A 13,653-nucleotide genomic window follows, 5' to 3' on the forward strand; every position below is an offset into this window, starting at 1 on the left:
AAAAGTCTTCAGCCTGGATTTAAAAGTAGTAAGAGTTGCAGCGGACCTGCAGGTTTCTGGGAGTTTGTTCCAGATATTTGGAGCATAATAACTGAACGCTGCTTTACCATGTTTAGTTCTGACTCTGGGGACAGAAAGCTGACCAGTCCCTGAAGACCTGAGAGATCTGGATGGTTCATAATTTAGCAGGAGGTCAGTAATGTATTTTGGGCCAAAACCATTCAGTGCTTTATAAACCAGCAGCAATATTTTGAAATCTATTCTTTGACACACAGGAAGCCAGTGTAAAGACTTCAGAACAGGAGTGATGTGATCCACTTTCTTAGTGTTAGTGAGGACTCGAGCAGCAGCGTTCTGAATTAGCTGCAGCTTTCTAATAGATTTTTTAGTGAGACCTGTGAAGACACCATTGCAGTAGTCGAGTCTACTGAAGATAAAGGCATGGACAAGTTTTTCCAAATCCTAGTCTTTTAATCCTAGATATATTCTTTAGGTGATAGTAGGCTGATTTAGTAACTGTTTTAATGTGACTGTTGAAACTCAGGTCAGAGTCCATGACTACACCTAGATTTCTGGCTTTATCTGTTGGTTTGAACATTGCAGACTGAAGCTCAGCGCTAACTTTTAAACGTTCTGCCTTGGCTCCAAAAACTATTAACTCAGTTTTTATCTTTGTTTAATTGGAGAAAGTTCTGACACATCCAGTCATTGATTTGTTCAATGCACTTACTCAGTGTTTGAATTGGAGCATAGTCTCCTGGTGAAATTGTTACGTACATTTGTGTGTCATCTGCATAGCTATGGTAACTTATTTTGTTGTTCTTCATTATCTGAGCCAGTGGTAGCATGTAGATGTTAAAGAGAAGAGGCCCCAAGATGGAGCCTTGAGGAACCCCACATGTCATATTTGTCAACTCAGATGTGTATTTGCCTATAGAAACAAAGTTGTTTCTATCCTTTAAGTAGGATTCAAACCAATTTAGAACTATTTCCGAAAGTCCCACCCAGTTTTCCAGTCGGTCTAGTAATATGCTGTGGTCAACAGTGTCAAACGCAGCACTGAGATCTAATAATACTAACATTGAAGTTCTGCCACTGTCTGTGTTTAAGTGGATGTCATTAAAGACCTTTACAAGAGCAGTCTCAGTGCTGTGGTTTGGAAGAAAGCCTGACTGGAACACATCGAAACAGTTATTTAAATGCAAGAAATTACTCAACTGTTGAAAAACAACTTTTTCAATGATTTTACCTAGAAATGGGAGGTTTGATATGGGCCTGTAATTGTTCATTACTGAAGCATCTTGATCAGGGATCACCAACTACATTTGCCCAAGGGCGGAAATGTAACCAATAGACACTATCGCGGGCCAGCGATTTTTATATAGCCCAGAATTTTCTAAATAGTATTCAGATTACTTTTAGAATACTTTTGGAATACTTTCTTTTTCCATAACAGATGGGTATGTTTTGGTGCACAGGAGACACTTATTTTACTGTTTTCATGGCTTATCAAGAGCACAAACAAAACATCTTGGTGTCATTCTGGACAGCTCTCTCATCTGCACCCCATAAAAAACATCACCCGGACTGCATTCTTTGTCCTGTCTTAAAACCTTTCCTTGGAATATGTTATGAATTGTAAGGTGTCCTTGGGTGCTTTGAAAGGCGAATGAATTATCATTATTATTTATTATCTGAAATGATGTAATAACTTTTAAAACTTTTTCCAGTTACTTGCCCCATGCCTTCAGCAGCAGCAGGCCATTCTCTTTGATTTCATCCCGTAATGAGATGTCATCATTTCGACAATAAAGAAATGCTACATAAACGTTATCTTGCACATTTTATCTAACCATCTCCGTTTCTAACTTTCAATATATTTAAAAAGAGATCTCTCTCTCTCATCTGCGTGCGGGGGCGGGGCCTCACAGACACGCTTCATCTCTCTCTCGCTCACAGACATGCTGCAGCGCTGTGCAGTGTGCACACAGTTCTGCCGGTAATGAATATTACATTTTGTGAGGAAATTTTTCCTCCAATAAGTATTCCAAAATGTATTCACTTCAGGTTTACGAAAGTAACTGTAATCAGATTACTCGTTTTTTAAATGTAACGCCAGCTGAATACAGTTAGCCTACTTGATTTTTGTATTCTGATTACGTAACGCCGTTATGTATTCCGTTACAACCCAACCCTGCTTCTAGGCTACTGTCCCGCAGCTCCAGCATCTCTGTTGGACTCTGTCGCAGCGGGGCTACTGCTGTGGTGCGGAGCGCATTAACCAGACTCTTCACAACGAAGGATCACTTCTTCTTCAGGGGAGGGAAGGTTTCGCAGTACGCAGTCTACTGTCCCGCAGCTGCTGCCTCTCTGTTGGACTCCGGTACTGCACCTTACTCACGAGACGTAAACAAAGAAATGGGTGGGGGGCGAACGCAGTAACCACTCCGCCAACGCCACAGTCACCCCCGTCGTGCGGGCCGGATGAGAATGTCTGGCGGGCCGGATGTGGCCCGCCAGTTGGTGGTCACTGATCTAGATTATTCTTTTTTAAGAGTGGTTTAATGACTGCAGTTTTCAGGGCCTGTGGAAAAATACCTGAGTGAAGAGATTTGTTTACTATATGAAGTAGTTCTGAGGCCATGCAAGGCAAAACATCTTTGAAAAATCCTGTTGGAATAATATCAAGGCAGCAGGAGGAGGATTTCAGAAGTTGTATAATGTCCTCTAGGTTTTTATCATTAATCTGATGGAATTGTGTCATGATGTCTGAATTGATGTTAAGTGGACACAGAGACAACACATTTGCTGTTCCTGATGCAGAGGCACTGACTGCTTGTCTGATTTTCTGAATTTTGTCAGTGAAAAAATACTGAGGTCGTCGTAAAAATGTTGAAATATGGCTGAGATCCTCCATCTATTTAAGAAGATGAACTGTCCCAGTGATAAGTTAATGTCCAGGAGCCGCTGCTCGAAGTTTTCAGAGAATAAGAATAGGAAAATCAGCATAAAAAGTAAGCAGAGGCAAGAGCAAGCAGAAAAGCGTCTGCACTGTAAGAAAGAAAGATAAGATCTAGTAGCATTTAAGGGACCAATGTTATTGAATAAGTAATAAGCTAAGGCTAGATTGAGGTTGAATATATTAGACTTTGAGAAGCATTAGTTGCACTATTACTCACTATTGACATTATCTATGAGTTAGTTTAAATATCTAGGAATTACATTTCCCCCCCCCTTCCTAACCTGTTTTTTTCCCCAGGGTTCACCATCATTTTATAAAATGTTTCTGCTGCACTATTTCTTAATGCCCTTAATGTCTTTCATTTTTGTAAAGCACTTTGAATTGCCTTGTGTTGAAAAGGTGCTGTATAATTACACTTGCCTGGCCTTGCCTTGGCTGCAGCATTACATGGAGAGCAAATATTGTTCCTAACAAATCCATGTCCACTCTATGTGAGGTTTAGAAGGTACCTGAGACGGGGGGTGTGGGCTCTGCAGGCTGATCCACAGAGAGCTGCTTGAAGACCGCGTACTTATCAGAGGCTGTGATGGAGGCGGACGAGGACCCAGACACTGGAGTCAGCAAGGCGGGCGCACTGCAGGGACACAAAGGCTTCTGTCAGACACGAGGAATAGTTCAAAAGAAGAGTTTAATCCCCATAAGCTGAGTGAACATTTGCTCCACACTCACAAGTTTGGTGAATGTTTGTTAAAAGCTTTATTGTGACGATAATGGAAGCTGAGGGAAATGTAATCTATCATTTAGCTTTTTACATGAAAATACTGAATGTCGGCATGTTCAATTACCACTGAAGGCTGGCAATGTGTGGCATTATGCACCTCATCTCAATTATAAGAAAAAAAAAGGCATGTCAACTAAAGTAAACAAACAAGCGAACATAGATTAAAAAAACAAAACACATAGAAAGAAAATACAAAATCATCAAATAAATAAAATAATGTAATCCCTTGTCCATTACATATACCTTGACTTAAAGTGGACCTATCATGCTATATTTGAATAATATATTGTTGGGCCATAACTATATAAAACATGTCTGTTAAGTATTTTTTTCCGAATACCAAACAGATCATGCATTTTAGCCATGCCTCATTTTTCTCTATTCCAGCCCTGTCTTCACAAGGACTGATTCTGTGGCAAATGAGCTGCAGCTGACCACGCCCCCCTGCAAAGGAGGGGAGGAGGCACAAGTGTCATGTTACCATGCTGTTACCATGCTGTTACCATGCGGTTACCATGCCACGGCAACCTCTCATTCCCCTGATAGGTGGAGCGTTGCCCATGTAGGCGGAGTGTCACCGCCCACTATTCCGGGCTGACGTCGGGTCGGATGGAATCTGTATCCGCTCGTTGTAGCCCCGTTTTTAAAAGATTTGGGTATGGAGGAAAAGAGAGAGGGTTGTATTTTCTGACACTTGGTGAGTTCCCTGGAACACCGGGGACACATATTCATGTATAAAAGACGTGCAAAACTTCATTTTGCATGATAGGTCCCCTTTAAATCAACTTACATTTAAAAGAACAGTTTTTTATTTTGGGGAGTTTACTTAGTTGCTTTCTTATTCAGAGTTAAAAAATAAGATTGATACCATTATAGGGATCTAAATCACTAGAAAATAAAATAAGGATTTTGATTTTAAAAGTATAACTTTTCCATGGTTCCAGTATGTATCACAAGCAATTCAACGATTTGTATTCCCATTTGCGTTGTTTTGCAGCCACTGTGAGAAACAACCTTTTTTTTAAATAAAAATGTAAAAAGTAGCTGATTTTTGGAGATACTTGAATACAAAACACCAAAGAAAGCCACACTCCAGCAAACACGAGTTTCTTCTCTCTGTAGCACATCTGACAGTAAGTTATGTCTGCCATACCAACATGAGCTTCTCAGCTTCTCATTTAATTAGACAGCGATCTCAGGCTGTGGGGAATTCTTCTTTTATTGCTGAAACAGTCAAGAGTGTATGTTTTCAGAGGAGAAATAGGAAGAATTCTAAAACACCCACACGACTTAGATATGAGGTATTTTTGTCCTTCTTTCTCTTTGTCTTAGAAAGGATAACTGCCTTTCAGCTTTCTCTTTGTGGAAGGGAAGTATCTCCAAAGGGGCTTGGAAAGTAATATCAAAAATGAGCTTATCTACTGTCCACTGAAATGAATTCATTAAGTGATGACCCAAGAAAGACAAAGCAAGAAGACACAAATATTATGCAGAATAGCTTGGCTATAAATAGCAAAAAAGGGCTGAATATTGGACCCTGATTAATGGAAACTTTTCCATCTCTTTCTGCATAAAAGTACAACTAGTTCCAGTGTGAAAGGAGACAGAAATAATGAGGAATACTAAATACTTTCATGCATTTCCTGAAATGTAAACTCAGCATAAGGGTAATTTCAGGCAGTGAAAATCTACAACCTTCAGCTTTTTAAGATATAGCTAATTGGATGGAATACAAATTGGGTTTTGCAGTATCGAAATATTTAATTATAGTTAATTAATCATTAATCCTACTCTGCGTCTCAATTGCACTCGCAGCCCTTACATGTTCTGATGCTGAGGTGCGATGGTGGGGGGGAAGCTTCCACCGGACTCCCCCTGAAACTCAGTGAAGGGTGGTTCTCCTGCTCCTGCCTTCGGAGCCTCCTGGAAGTCCTGGAAGTCGTCGTCATCGGCTTTGGTCCCCTGAGCCAACAGAGTGTTAGTAAATCAGCTGAGATCTACTAAAGGAACATTCAGGACTAAATGAACATTCAGGACTAAAGGAACATTCCGGACTAAAGGAACATTCAGGTCTAAAGAAACATTCAGGATTAAAGGAACATTCAGAACTAAAGGCAGAACTAAAGGAACATTCAGGACTAAAGGAACATTCAGAACTAAAGGAACATTTAGGACTAAAGGAACATTCAGAACTAAAGGAACATTCAGGACTAAAGGAACATTCAGAACTAAAGGAACATTCAGGACTAAAGGAACATTCAGAACTAAAGGCAGAACTAAAGGAACATTCAGGACTAAAGGAACATTCAGAACTAAAGGAACATTCAGAACTAAAGGAACATTCAGAACTAAAGGAACATTCAGGACTAAAGGAACATTCAGAACTAAAGGAACATTCAGGACTAAAGGAACATTCAGGACTAAAGGAACATTCAGAACTAAAGGAACATTCAGGACTAAAGGAACATTCAGAACTAAAGGAACATTCAGGACTAAAGGAACATTCAGAACTAAAGGAACATTCAGGACTAAAGGAACATTCAGAACTAAAGGAACATTCAGAACTAAAGTATGACCTTGTTACCTGTGCAGCAGGGAAACTGGCAATGAAGTTAGTGTTTGAGGGGGCTGGAGCGGGGGCTGTGGGTTTCATGGTCATGACTGGTGGTGCTGGTGTGGGCATGGCCATCGCCATGGAAACCTGGGGCTTGGTCATCATCTGCTGCTGGTGCATGACAGGGGCCAGGGCCATAGCCAGGGCCGGCAAGTTGGGCACAGGTGGAGAAGGGAATTGACCGAGGATTTCTACATTCATCGTTGGGAGGCCACTCTGTAACAAAGGAGACAGGTTTAAAGTATATTACCAGTGATGTTTATTATTATTACGTTTTTCTTACTGCCACAAATCTAATGAAAATACCAAAACCAAAAAATGATTCCTTGGTGCTATAGTTTAATTGTATTAAAAAACTATTGAAAAAAATGGATGAGGAGGATTTACGATCATTAGATTCATCATGACGACTTACTGCTACTTCTAAGCTACTTCTGCTACAATAAAAAAACTGTACAACAGAATCAGTTGTCTGTATACACCTAGGTCGGTTTCACTGAAAAGTGCATTCATTATATATAATTATTATTCATCCTTGGTTGAAATAGCACTGAGACACACAACACGACTATTTGTTGGCCTATCTATCGCCAAGAAGACCATCCTTAAAAACTGGAAATCCAAAAACATAATGAGCATTCATCCAGTCAAATCTACTCATAGAGCACATAGTTAAATAACTTGTATTTTATTAGTCAATGCCACCTCATTACTAACACCTGCTCACTTACACAAAACTTGTCAAATGAATAATACATTGTTCATTTAAATCATTAGAAGTGTCATGGCACAGCGGCTAAAGGAACCTTTTGATCTGATTTAATCATATAATTACTTAAATAGGAAAAAAGGCTGATGTTTGTATGTAAATAATTGTTCTATAGTCAAGTTCCTTTTGAACATGTGTCTCTGTCAGACTCTAACCCCCAGGAGAGAGCACTTTTTTGTGCTTGCTTTTTATGCTCTAGGTTTACATCAACAATGGTGTTTTATTATTCCTCTCATGGAAGCAGTGGCATGCAGTTTTGCATGATCTGCCTGCAGAATTGCATCCTCCCAGGGGTGGCGGTGACAGGTCCGGGCTAAGGATGATAAGAACTTGCTGCCAAACTCGGCTGATAGGGACTCAGCCATATATTGGGCTTACAATGCTTCACAGACCCTGGGCTAAGTCAATGCGCTACCTCTTTCTCCCCCTTCAAACTCATCTTATTTCAGTATGGAGTTCATGGCACAACTTTGTGAACACCATGGGGGATGATTACTGAAGTCGATCTAAGGGATCATCTTTTTTGACTGAGGTGTTACCTGTGCCACGCCAATTAGTGCAAGTACAGTGTAGAGCTCCTCCTTGGTCAGCATGCCAGGCGTTGTGCGGTTGGCTGACGCCCAGATTTGCCCCAGTGCTTCCCTAGGAAGACCTGAGGACATTAGTATGGGGTAGAGCTTGGCTGTGTCTATCCCTGCAGGAGTCATGGTGAATTCAAGAACCTTCTGGAACATTTCTATGAAAAAAACAGAAAGGATCATTTTAGTGTATGCCAGAAATTGACAGGAATACAACTCAGTTATCGGCTTCATTGGAAATTAAAATAATTGTCCACAAAACAGTGTAAATCTGATATTATATATAATGTTAACCTGGGATGAGGCTGTCGTTGTAAACCCATGCTGGCAGCATGGGCTGGATGTGCTCTTGTTGTGGATACACGGCAACACCTGCTGTTACAAGCAAACAAACACACAGTTAGTTGTTATAGCAAAAGCCGTGTCCGGGCATACGATTTGCCAAGCCCTGCTTGTATCGAGCTCAACAAAATCCTACAACTGATGTCAGGAAGGCTCTGTGCAGACGTAATGCTCCCCTGCACTGAATCACAAGCGTCCTGCCACATCAGACATCTAAAAATCACTCTGAGAGACATTCTTAGACTCAAGGAGGGGGGAGACAGGAGATTGTCTTGTAAAGAAAATCAGATTGTGCTTTACAATGACCCAACATTTTTTTTTCTGCAATAGATTAATAATCATTTAAAAAGAAAAAGAGCTATAGTTTGTTTCCAGTCCCTAACAAGGCATCTGTTTACTCCCATCAGTCTTGGGCAGTTAAATGAATGTTATTACAAATCTCCCCCGTCTCCATGAGGCGCCTCTTTATTTCCCTGGATATCACAGAGGACATGGACACAGACAAACAAATAACAGCACAAAGGATTGGCCAAGTGGCATGCACAATCAGCTCGGATTATGTTTGGGCTCCATCCCTGTGCGCATCCCTGTTAAACCAAGCAGTCAGCATGCGCCAGAGGGTGTTACTCAGCGGGGGAACAGACAGCAGATTATTGAGTTATCACCTCAGGAACTTAACAAACCATTTCCACAATGTGTGCGGAGAGCGGCAAAATAAGAAGGCCCGTCCACCGAGATTTGGACAAAGGTTTCAAGCGGGGTGAAATAAGAGCAGAGACTAGGAGAAGATGTAAAGATCCCGCCACTGCATGATAATCTCAGAGGTGAAGAAAATGTCAGCATGATTTCATTTCAGAAACTAAAATAGTATAATGACCAGTGGAGAATATGATTTTAAACCAATTATGATCCAAAGCAGGGGTGGGGAACCTCCGGCCTCCGGGCCGTATACGGACCGCGAGACCATTTGGTACGGCCCTCGAGGTAATTTATAAACAAACAAAAACTTCTAGAAATCTAGACCGCAAAATAATTAAATGCCTGTTTTTCCTGGCTACGGTCAGGGTCCTTGAACACAACACAAGCCTAACGTGTCATCACGTGGTATATGTCTCGTCTGACAGGGGTGTAGTTCTGTGGAGAGCACAAGAACGCCGCTCCGGCACTTCAGATAAAGGAGCCGTACACATGCCGCAGTTTTTGCGTGTCTGTGTCTTTAGTTGAAAGCCCAGTGGCGATCTGCTCATCTGTCATACTGATCATAGTCAATAACTTTGTTGTTATTAGCATCTGGTTTGCTAGCTATGCTAACAAATATAAGAAGCTTTTTCTACAACCATGTTCAACATATTTTCATATGGATAGGAAACTAAATACATTTGCACACATCTTGTGTCCATATCTTTCTCTTTTGCTGGTCATGCCACAACCGTGCACGTGCATGCATGCGCGAGTCATGGCAAAATATCTGGATTGAGGTTGCTTTTTCTTTGCACAGCATGAAAGAAAGGCCAAATGAATTGGCTGTGATTTTAGTATTTTTAAGCAGAGATCAATAATTAGTACGGCCCTCAAAATTGAAATGGCCCTTGAGAGGAAAAAGGTTCCCCACCCCTGATGCAAAGAGATAGAATAGATTTAGCTGCTGCTGCAGGATTATTTGGTCAGGGTTAGAAAGAGTGAAAATATTTCCCGAGGACAGAAAGAAAACTACTGCCTTGATTGTGTGCAGCAAAGCAAGGGAGAGAAGAAGCTATGAAATCTAATAAGCAGGCACTTCTCTCACCACTGTCACTACGGGTTTGAGGAGACGAGGCAGCAGCTGATGGGGGGGCGCCTGGCGCTGACACCGGAGCCTCAGGTAGCTTTTCTGAGACGAAGACAGAGCTCAAGTCCTCGGGGGCTGCAGCCCAGTTCCTCGCTTTATTGCTGGAGTGAAACTGGGTTGTAACTTTAGTTCTAGGACCCATTTCAGCCAGACTCTGCCTGGATTTAAAGCTAAACTGCGCCGTCCTATCAGCAGAAAGATCGCATGAGGAGAATAGCTTCTCTTCCAGGGATGGGCCTGAGGGGATGAATGAGGAACAGGTTTCTTGATAACACACACTGGCTTTACACGGCAGTTGAAGATTAAACATTTTCTAAAGCCAGGTTACACTTGTTGTTGCTTTAGGGGGATTAGGGAGATACAGTATTTACTTTTTGGACCTTTTTTTTTATTAACAGTCCATTTAAGTTTTTACTTATTTGCTAAAGAACCACACCTTCAACAAAAAGTGTGTGTTTGGTCTTGTGTAATATATCAAAGCATTCCAGTTCAGAGATGTAGAGCTGTTTTATCAATGTGGCAGAGTCACATCTAGGAAAGGCAGTTCTCCTGTTTCCTGACTTCTAATGGCTCATACTGTAGCAGTAATAATCAAAGGGCAATTGAAGGTTTCAACTCAAATCTCCCAGCTATTTTAAAACCAAATTGTGTGTCTTGTTTTTTGTTGATGCTGGTTTACCTAATATTCCCTCTCAAATAACCTTCCTCTAGCTTGATGATTACATGCTTGCAGATCCAAACATGTCCATAAATGAACTGAGGCTGGGCTCATTAGCATGGTTAACGAGTAATAGGTTAATATCCCACCAAATGAAAGAAATGTTAGCTTAGCAAATATCAACCTTTATATCTTGATGGTTACAGTATATGCATGTGCTTGCTGCTCTATACGTGGGTTCCTGTTACATTCTGCTTGCATATAGTGTATTATTCCTTGATTTTCACCTTGCACATTTTCAAAGAGCCAATAAACAGTGTACAACCTTCAACTTTGATTCTTTATCATCTGAACAAGAAAAAAATGATAATTTTTCACAGTAAGCTTCTTGAAATAGTCCTTAAGTCTCTCTCCTTGATACTGAGGCCATCTAATCTTCTTATTCAAGATGCTAAACAACTAGGTCAGAAATCTCTCAGAGGAATTGGGGGATGAGACTTGATGATTGAGGGCTAGCTGTTGCATTTCTCTGGACAGAAGGTGATCTCTCTTTCCTGTCATTCATAGTTTAGAGGCCGAGAGCTGTCACGGAGCAGCTGCTCATCCCAGAGATTAGACGGCAGATGACACATGAGTGTGACAGTCTTCCATCAAAACCAAAAACAGATTCAGTTTGAATGACGGATTCAGCTACGATATGTTTGAAGCCTACTGAGAAACATTTTCACTTTCTAATGATGAAGCAAGATGGGCTTCTTATTGATTACGCATCCTTGTTGCTCCTATTTGAGGTGTCTGGTAGCTTTAAAGGTTCGGGTAATGAGGCCATCTGCTGTGCTGGCTGCATGCTCTCACACTGTAACGCAGGCCAAAACCAACTCACAATCCAGAAATATTAAGCATCAGCAACGAAAGCAGTTCTATACGTTAAAAAAGTGTTAATGGCTGAGTGTAAACTATGAGGATGGGAAGGGGGGGTGTCAACAAAGAAAAAGGAGTTACCTTGACATGTAGATTGGGTGCTGGTGTTGACAGCAGAGTGTTGGGTATCAGTGGGAATGGACACAGAGGCAGGGAGGGACTGAGGGAGGGAGGAGGAAGAGGTGGAGGACAGACCTGAAGGCTGGACTTGGGCCTCAGAGGACATGTGGAAGTTGGAGGGAGGAAAAGCATTGAGAGGACCCTGAACAAAGTCATTAAACTCGTCATCGTCCTGACAGAAACCTGTCGGGGGGGCAGAGGACGAAGGCTGGGCGAGGGCCTGAGATGAAAAGCCGAAGGTGGAGGAGGACGGAGGGAAGGAGGCAGGGCCATCTACAGGCCCTTGAAAGTCACTAAACTCATCAGTGTCCTCGGAGAAAGCTGGGGGGAGGGAGTGAGTGGTGACAGACAGGTGTGGTGGCGATGAGTCTGCAAAAATGAAGAAATTATGATGATGATGATGATGATGGTACAACACATGACACACACTACAATGAAGAATGAATAACGGGCCGCCCATTGCAATAGAGAATTAAAGCTACGAAAAGGAAATTGCAGAACTGCAAATTCAATAATATTTAGATTTAATACAAAGTACAAGCGTTTAAACTGACGAACGATAATCAAATTGTAAAAGCTGCCAGAATAAAGATTCTAAAACAAACCGGTTGTAAGGGTGGATCACAAGATTCCTCTAAAGCAGTGGTTCTCAAATGGGAGTACGAGGACCCCTAGGGGTATGTTGGAGTACTGCAGGGGGTACGTGAGATTTATTTTATGTTAATGAAAAAAAACTAAATAAGTAATACATTTAAACAAACTACTAATAGTAGATTAACTACTTTATTCAAAGGTTTACAGTAATTCTGGATAATAAAATGGGAAAAATAAACGGAGTGCTCTCTTTTCCTCTCCCTCTCCTGACAGCCGTCAGTATCAGGCAGCTCGCTGAAGAACCTGTAATAAGTGACCTGACAGTAAAGAATAAACATATGTATAACTAGTTTAGCTAGTTCCAGAGTAGATCAAATAGCTAAATGTGATATTCTAACTCTTAGTGTGTGTTTTGCTCCGCTCACCGCTGCAGGTGATCATGTAGAGCTGCGTGTGTCTCCGTCAGCAGCAGCTGATCTCTCTCTCCTGTCAGATTAGACTTCACTCGCGTATATGTTTATATCCATCAGATCTAGCTAGTTCTGGCTAATGATATGACTACCTGCTTATCAAAGGACACCTAAACAATAAGCGTTGCTTGGCAACAGGGTGTGGCCGCGCAGCATTGTTTATATGAGGGGTTAAAATCCCGTCTGGCGGTTATAGGTAAAAATGCTCATATTTTTTTTTTCTCCTCATTCCCCACGGCCCAAAATTAATAAATAAATATACCAATTTTAGGAAACGTAACGAAGTTTGAGCAGTGTGGGTATATTAACAGAGTTACACCTGTTTCAAAACGTGAAGTGTAATAACTGCAGTTAGCCTCGCTGTCAGAATGACAAAGATCCTCAGAGAAGCACAAGCCCATGTTTCTCACTATATTGTATGCACAACTTATTAAAAAGATCAGTTCAGTGTCTCAGTGTTATTGCATGCCGTTAAAATTGGTTTGCCATGAATTTAGTGATGGATTGTAAACATTTGAAATGTAGCATTTAAGTGTTTCTCAGTTATAAGGTTGTTGTTTTAATAAATCAAACAACAAATTGTGTTTGCGCTGATCAGGGGGTACTTGGCTGAATTTTTTTATCAAAGGGGGAACATTATTGAAAAAAGTTTGAGAACCACTGGTCTAAAGGGCCTTGAGATTATTAATGAGATAAGAACAAAAAACATAGCTGTGCAACTTACATTTTTAAATGTTCTCTTTTCTTTTTCTTATGAATTGCGAGATTTGTGTAGTTTCAAAAATAAATAATAAAAATGTGAAACTCTTCACAACTCAAGACATATTCGACCTGTGGCAGAAGGAGCAGACACAACTGAGTTTCAGTTTGAACGAAGATACAAAAATAGATGTTTTGGAAACTACAGTCTCCTGTACGCACTTGAATGTTAATTCTTCAGAACGTGAACACTGAGATGTATAAAGAGACATTTTATGAAACAAGTAAACTAAAGACAGTTCAGGTGTACTAATGAA

The 13,653-nt window shown here is 41.0% G+C and overlaps 1 protein-coding gene across 7 annotated transcripts in view; it reads right to left on the reverse strand.

The window, feature by feature from the left end:
• Nucleotides 1–13,653, reverse strand: part of synrg (synergin, gamma) — a 44,418-nt gene that overhangs the window by 23,298 nt on the left and 7,467 nt on the right. For 2 of the 7 annotated variants that reach the window (XM_071205130.1, XM_034096826.2), the window contains exons 7-13: nucleotides 11,535–11,942; nucleotides 9,833–10,111; nucleotides 7,999–8,079; nucleotides 7,666–7,862; nucleotides 6,328–6,573; nucleotides 5,566–5,705; nucleotides 3,472–3,596 (exon numbers count right to left, since the gene is read on the reverse strand). In XM_071205130.1, the coding sequence (XP_071061231.1) occupies nucleotides 3,472–3,596; nucleotides 5,566–5,705; nucleotides 6,328–6,573; nucleotides 7,666–7,862; nucleotides 7,999–8,079; nucleotides 9,833–10,111; nucleotides 11,535–11,942 (1,476 nt within the window). The remainder of the gene's footprint in view (nucleotides 1–3,471; nucleotides 3,597–5,565; nucleotides 5,706–6,327; nucleotides 6,574–7,665; nucleotides 7,863–7,998; nucleotides 8,080–9,832; nucleotides 10,112–11,534; nucleotides 11,943–13,653) is intronic. The other 5 variants (XM_071205133.1, XM_034096828.2, XM_071205129.1 and 2 more) reach the window with 4 other exon arrangements.

Source organism: Pseudochaenichthys georgianus, chromosome 13 (assembly GCF_902827115.2).
Source record: "Pseudochaenichthys georgianus chromosome 13, fPseGeo1.2, whole genome shotgun sequence".
Classification (NCBI taxonomy): domain Eukaryota; kingdom Metazoa; phylum Chordata; class Actinopteri; order Perciformes; family Channichthyidae; genus Pseudochaenichthys; species Pseudochaenichthys georgianus.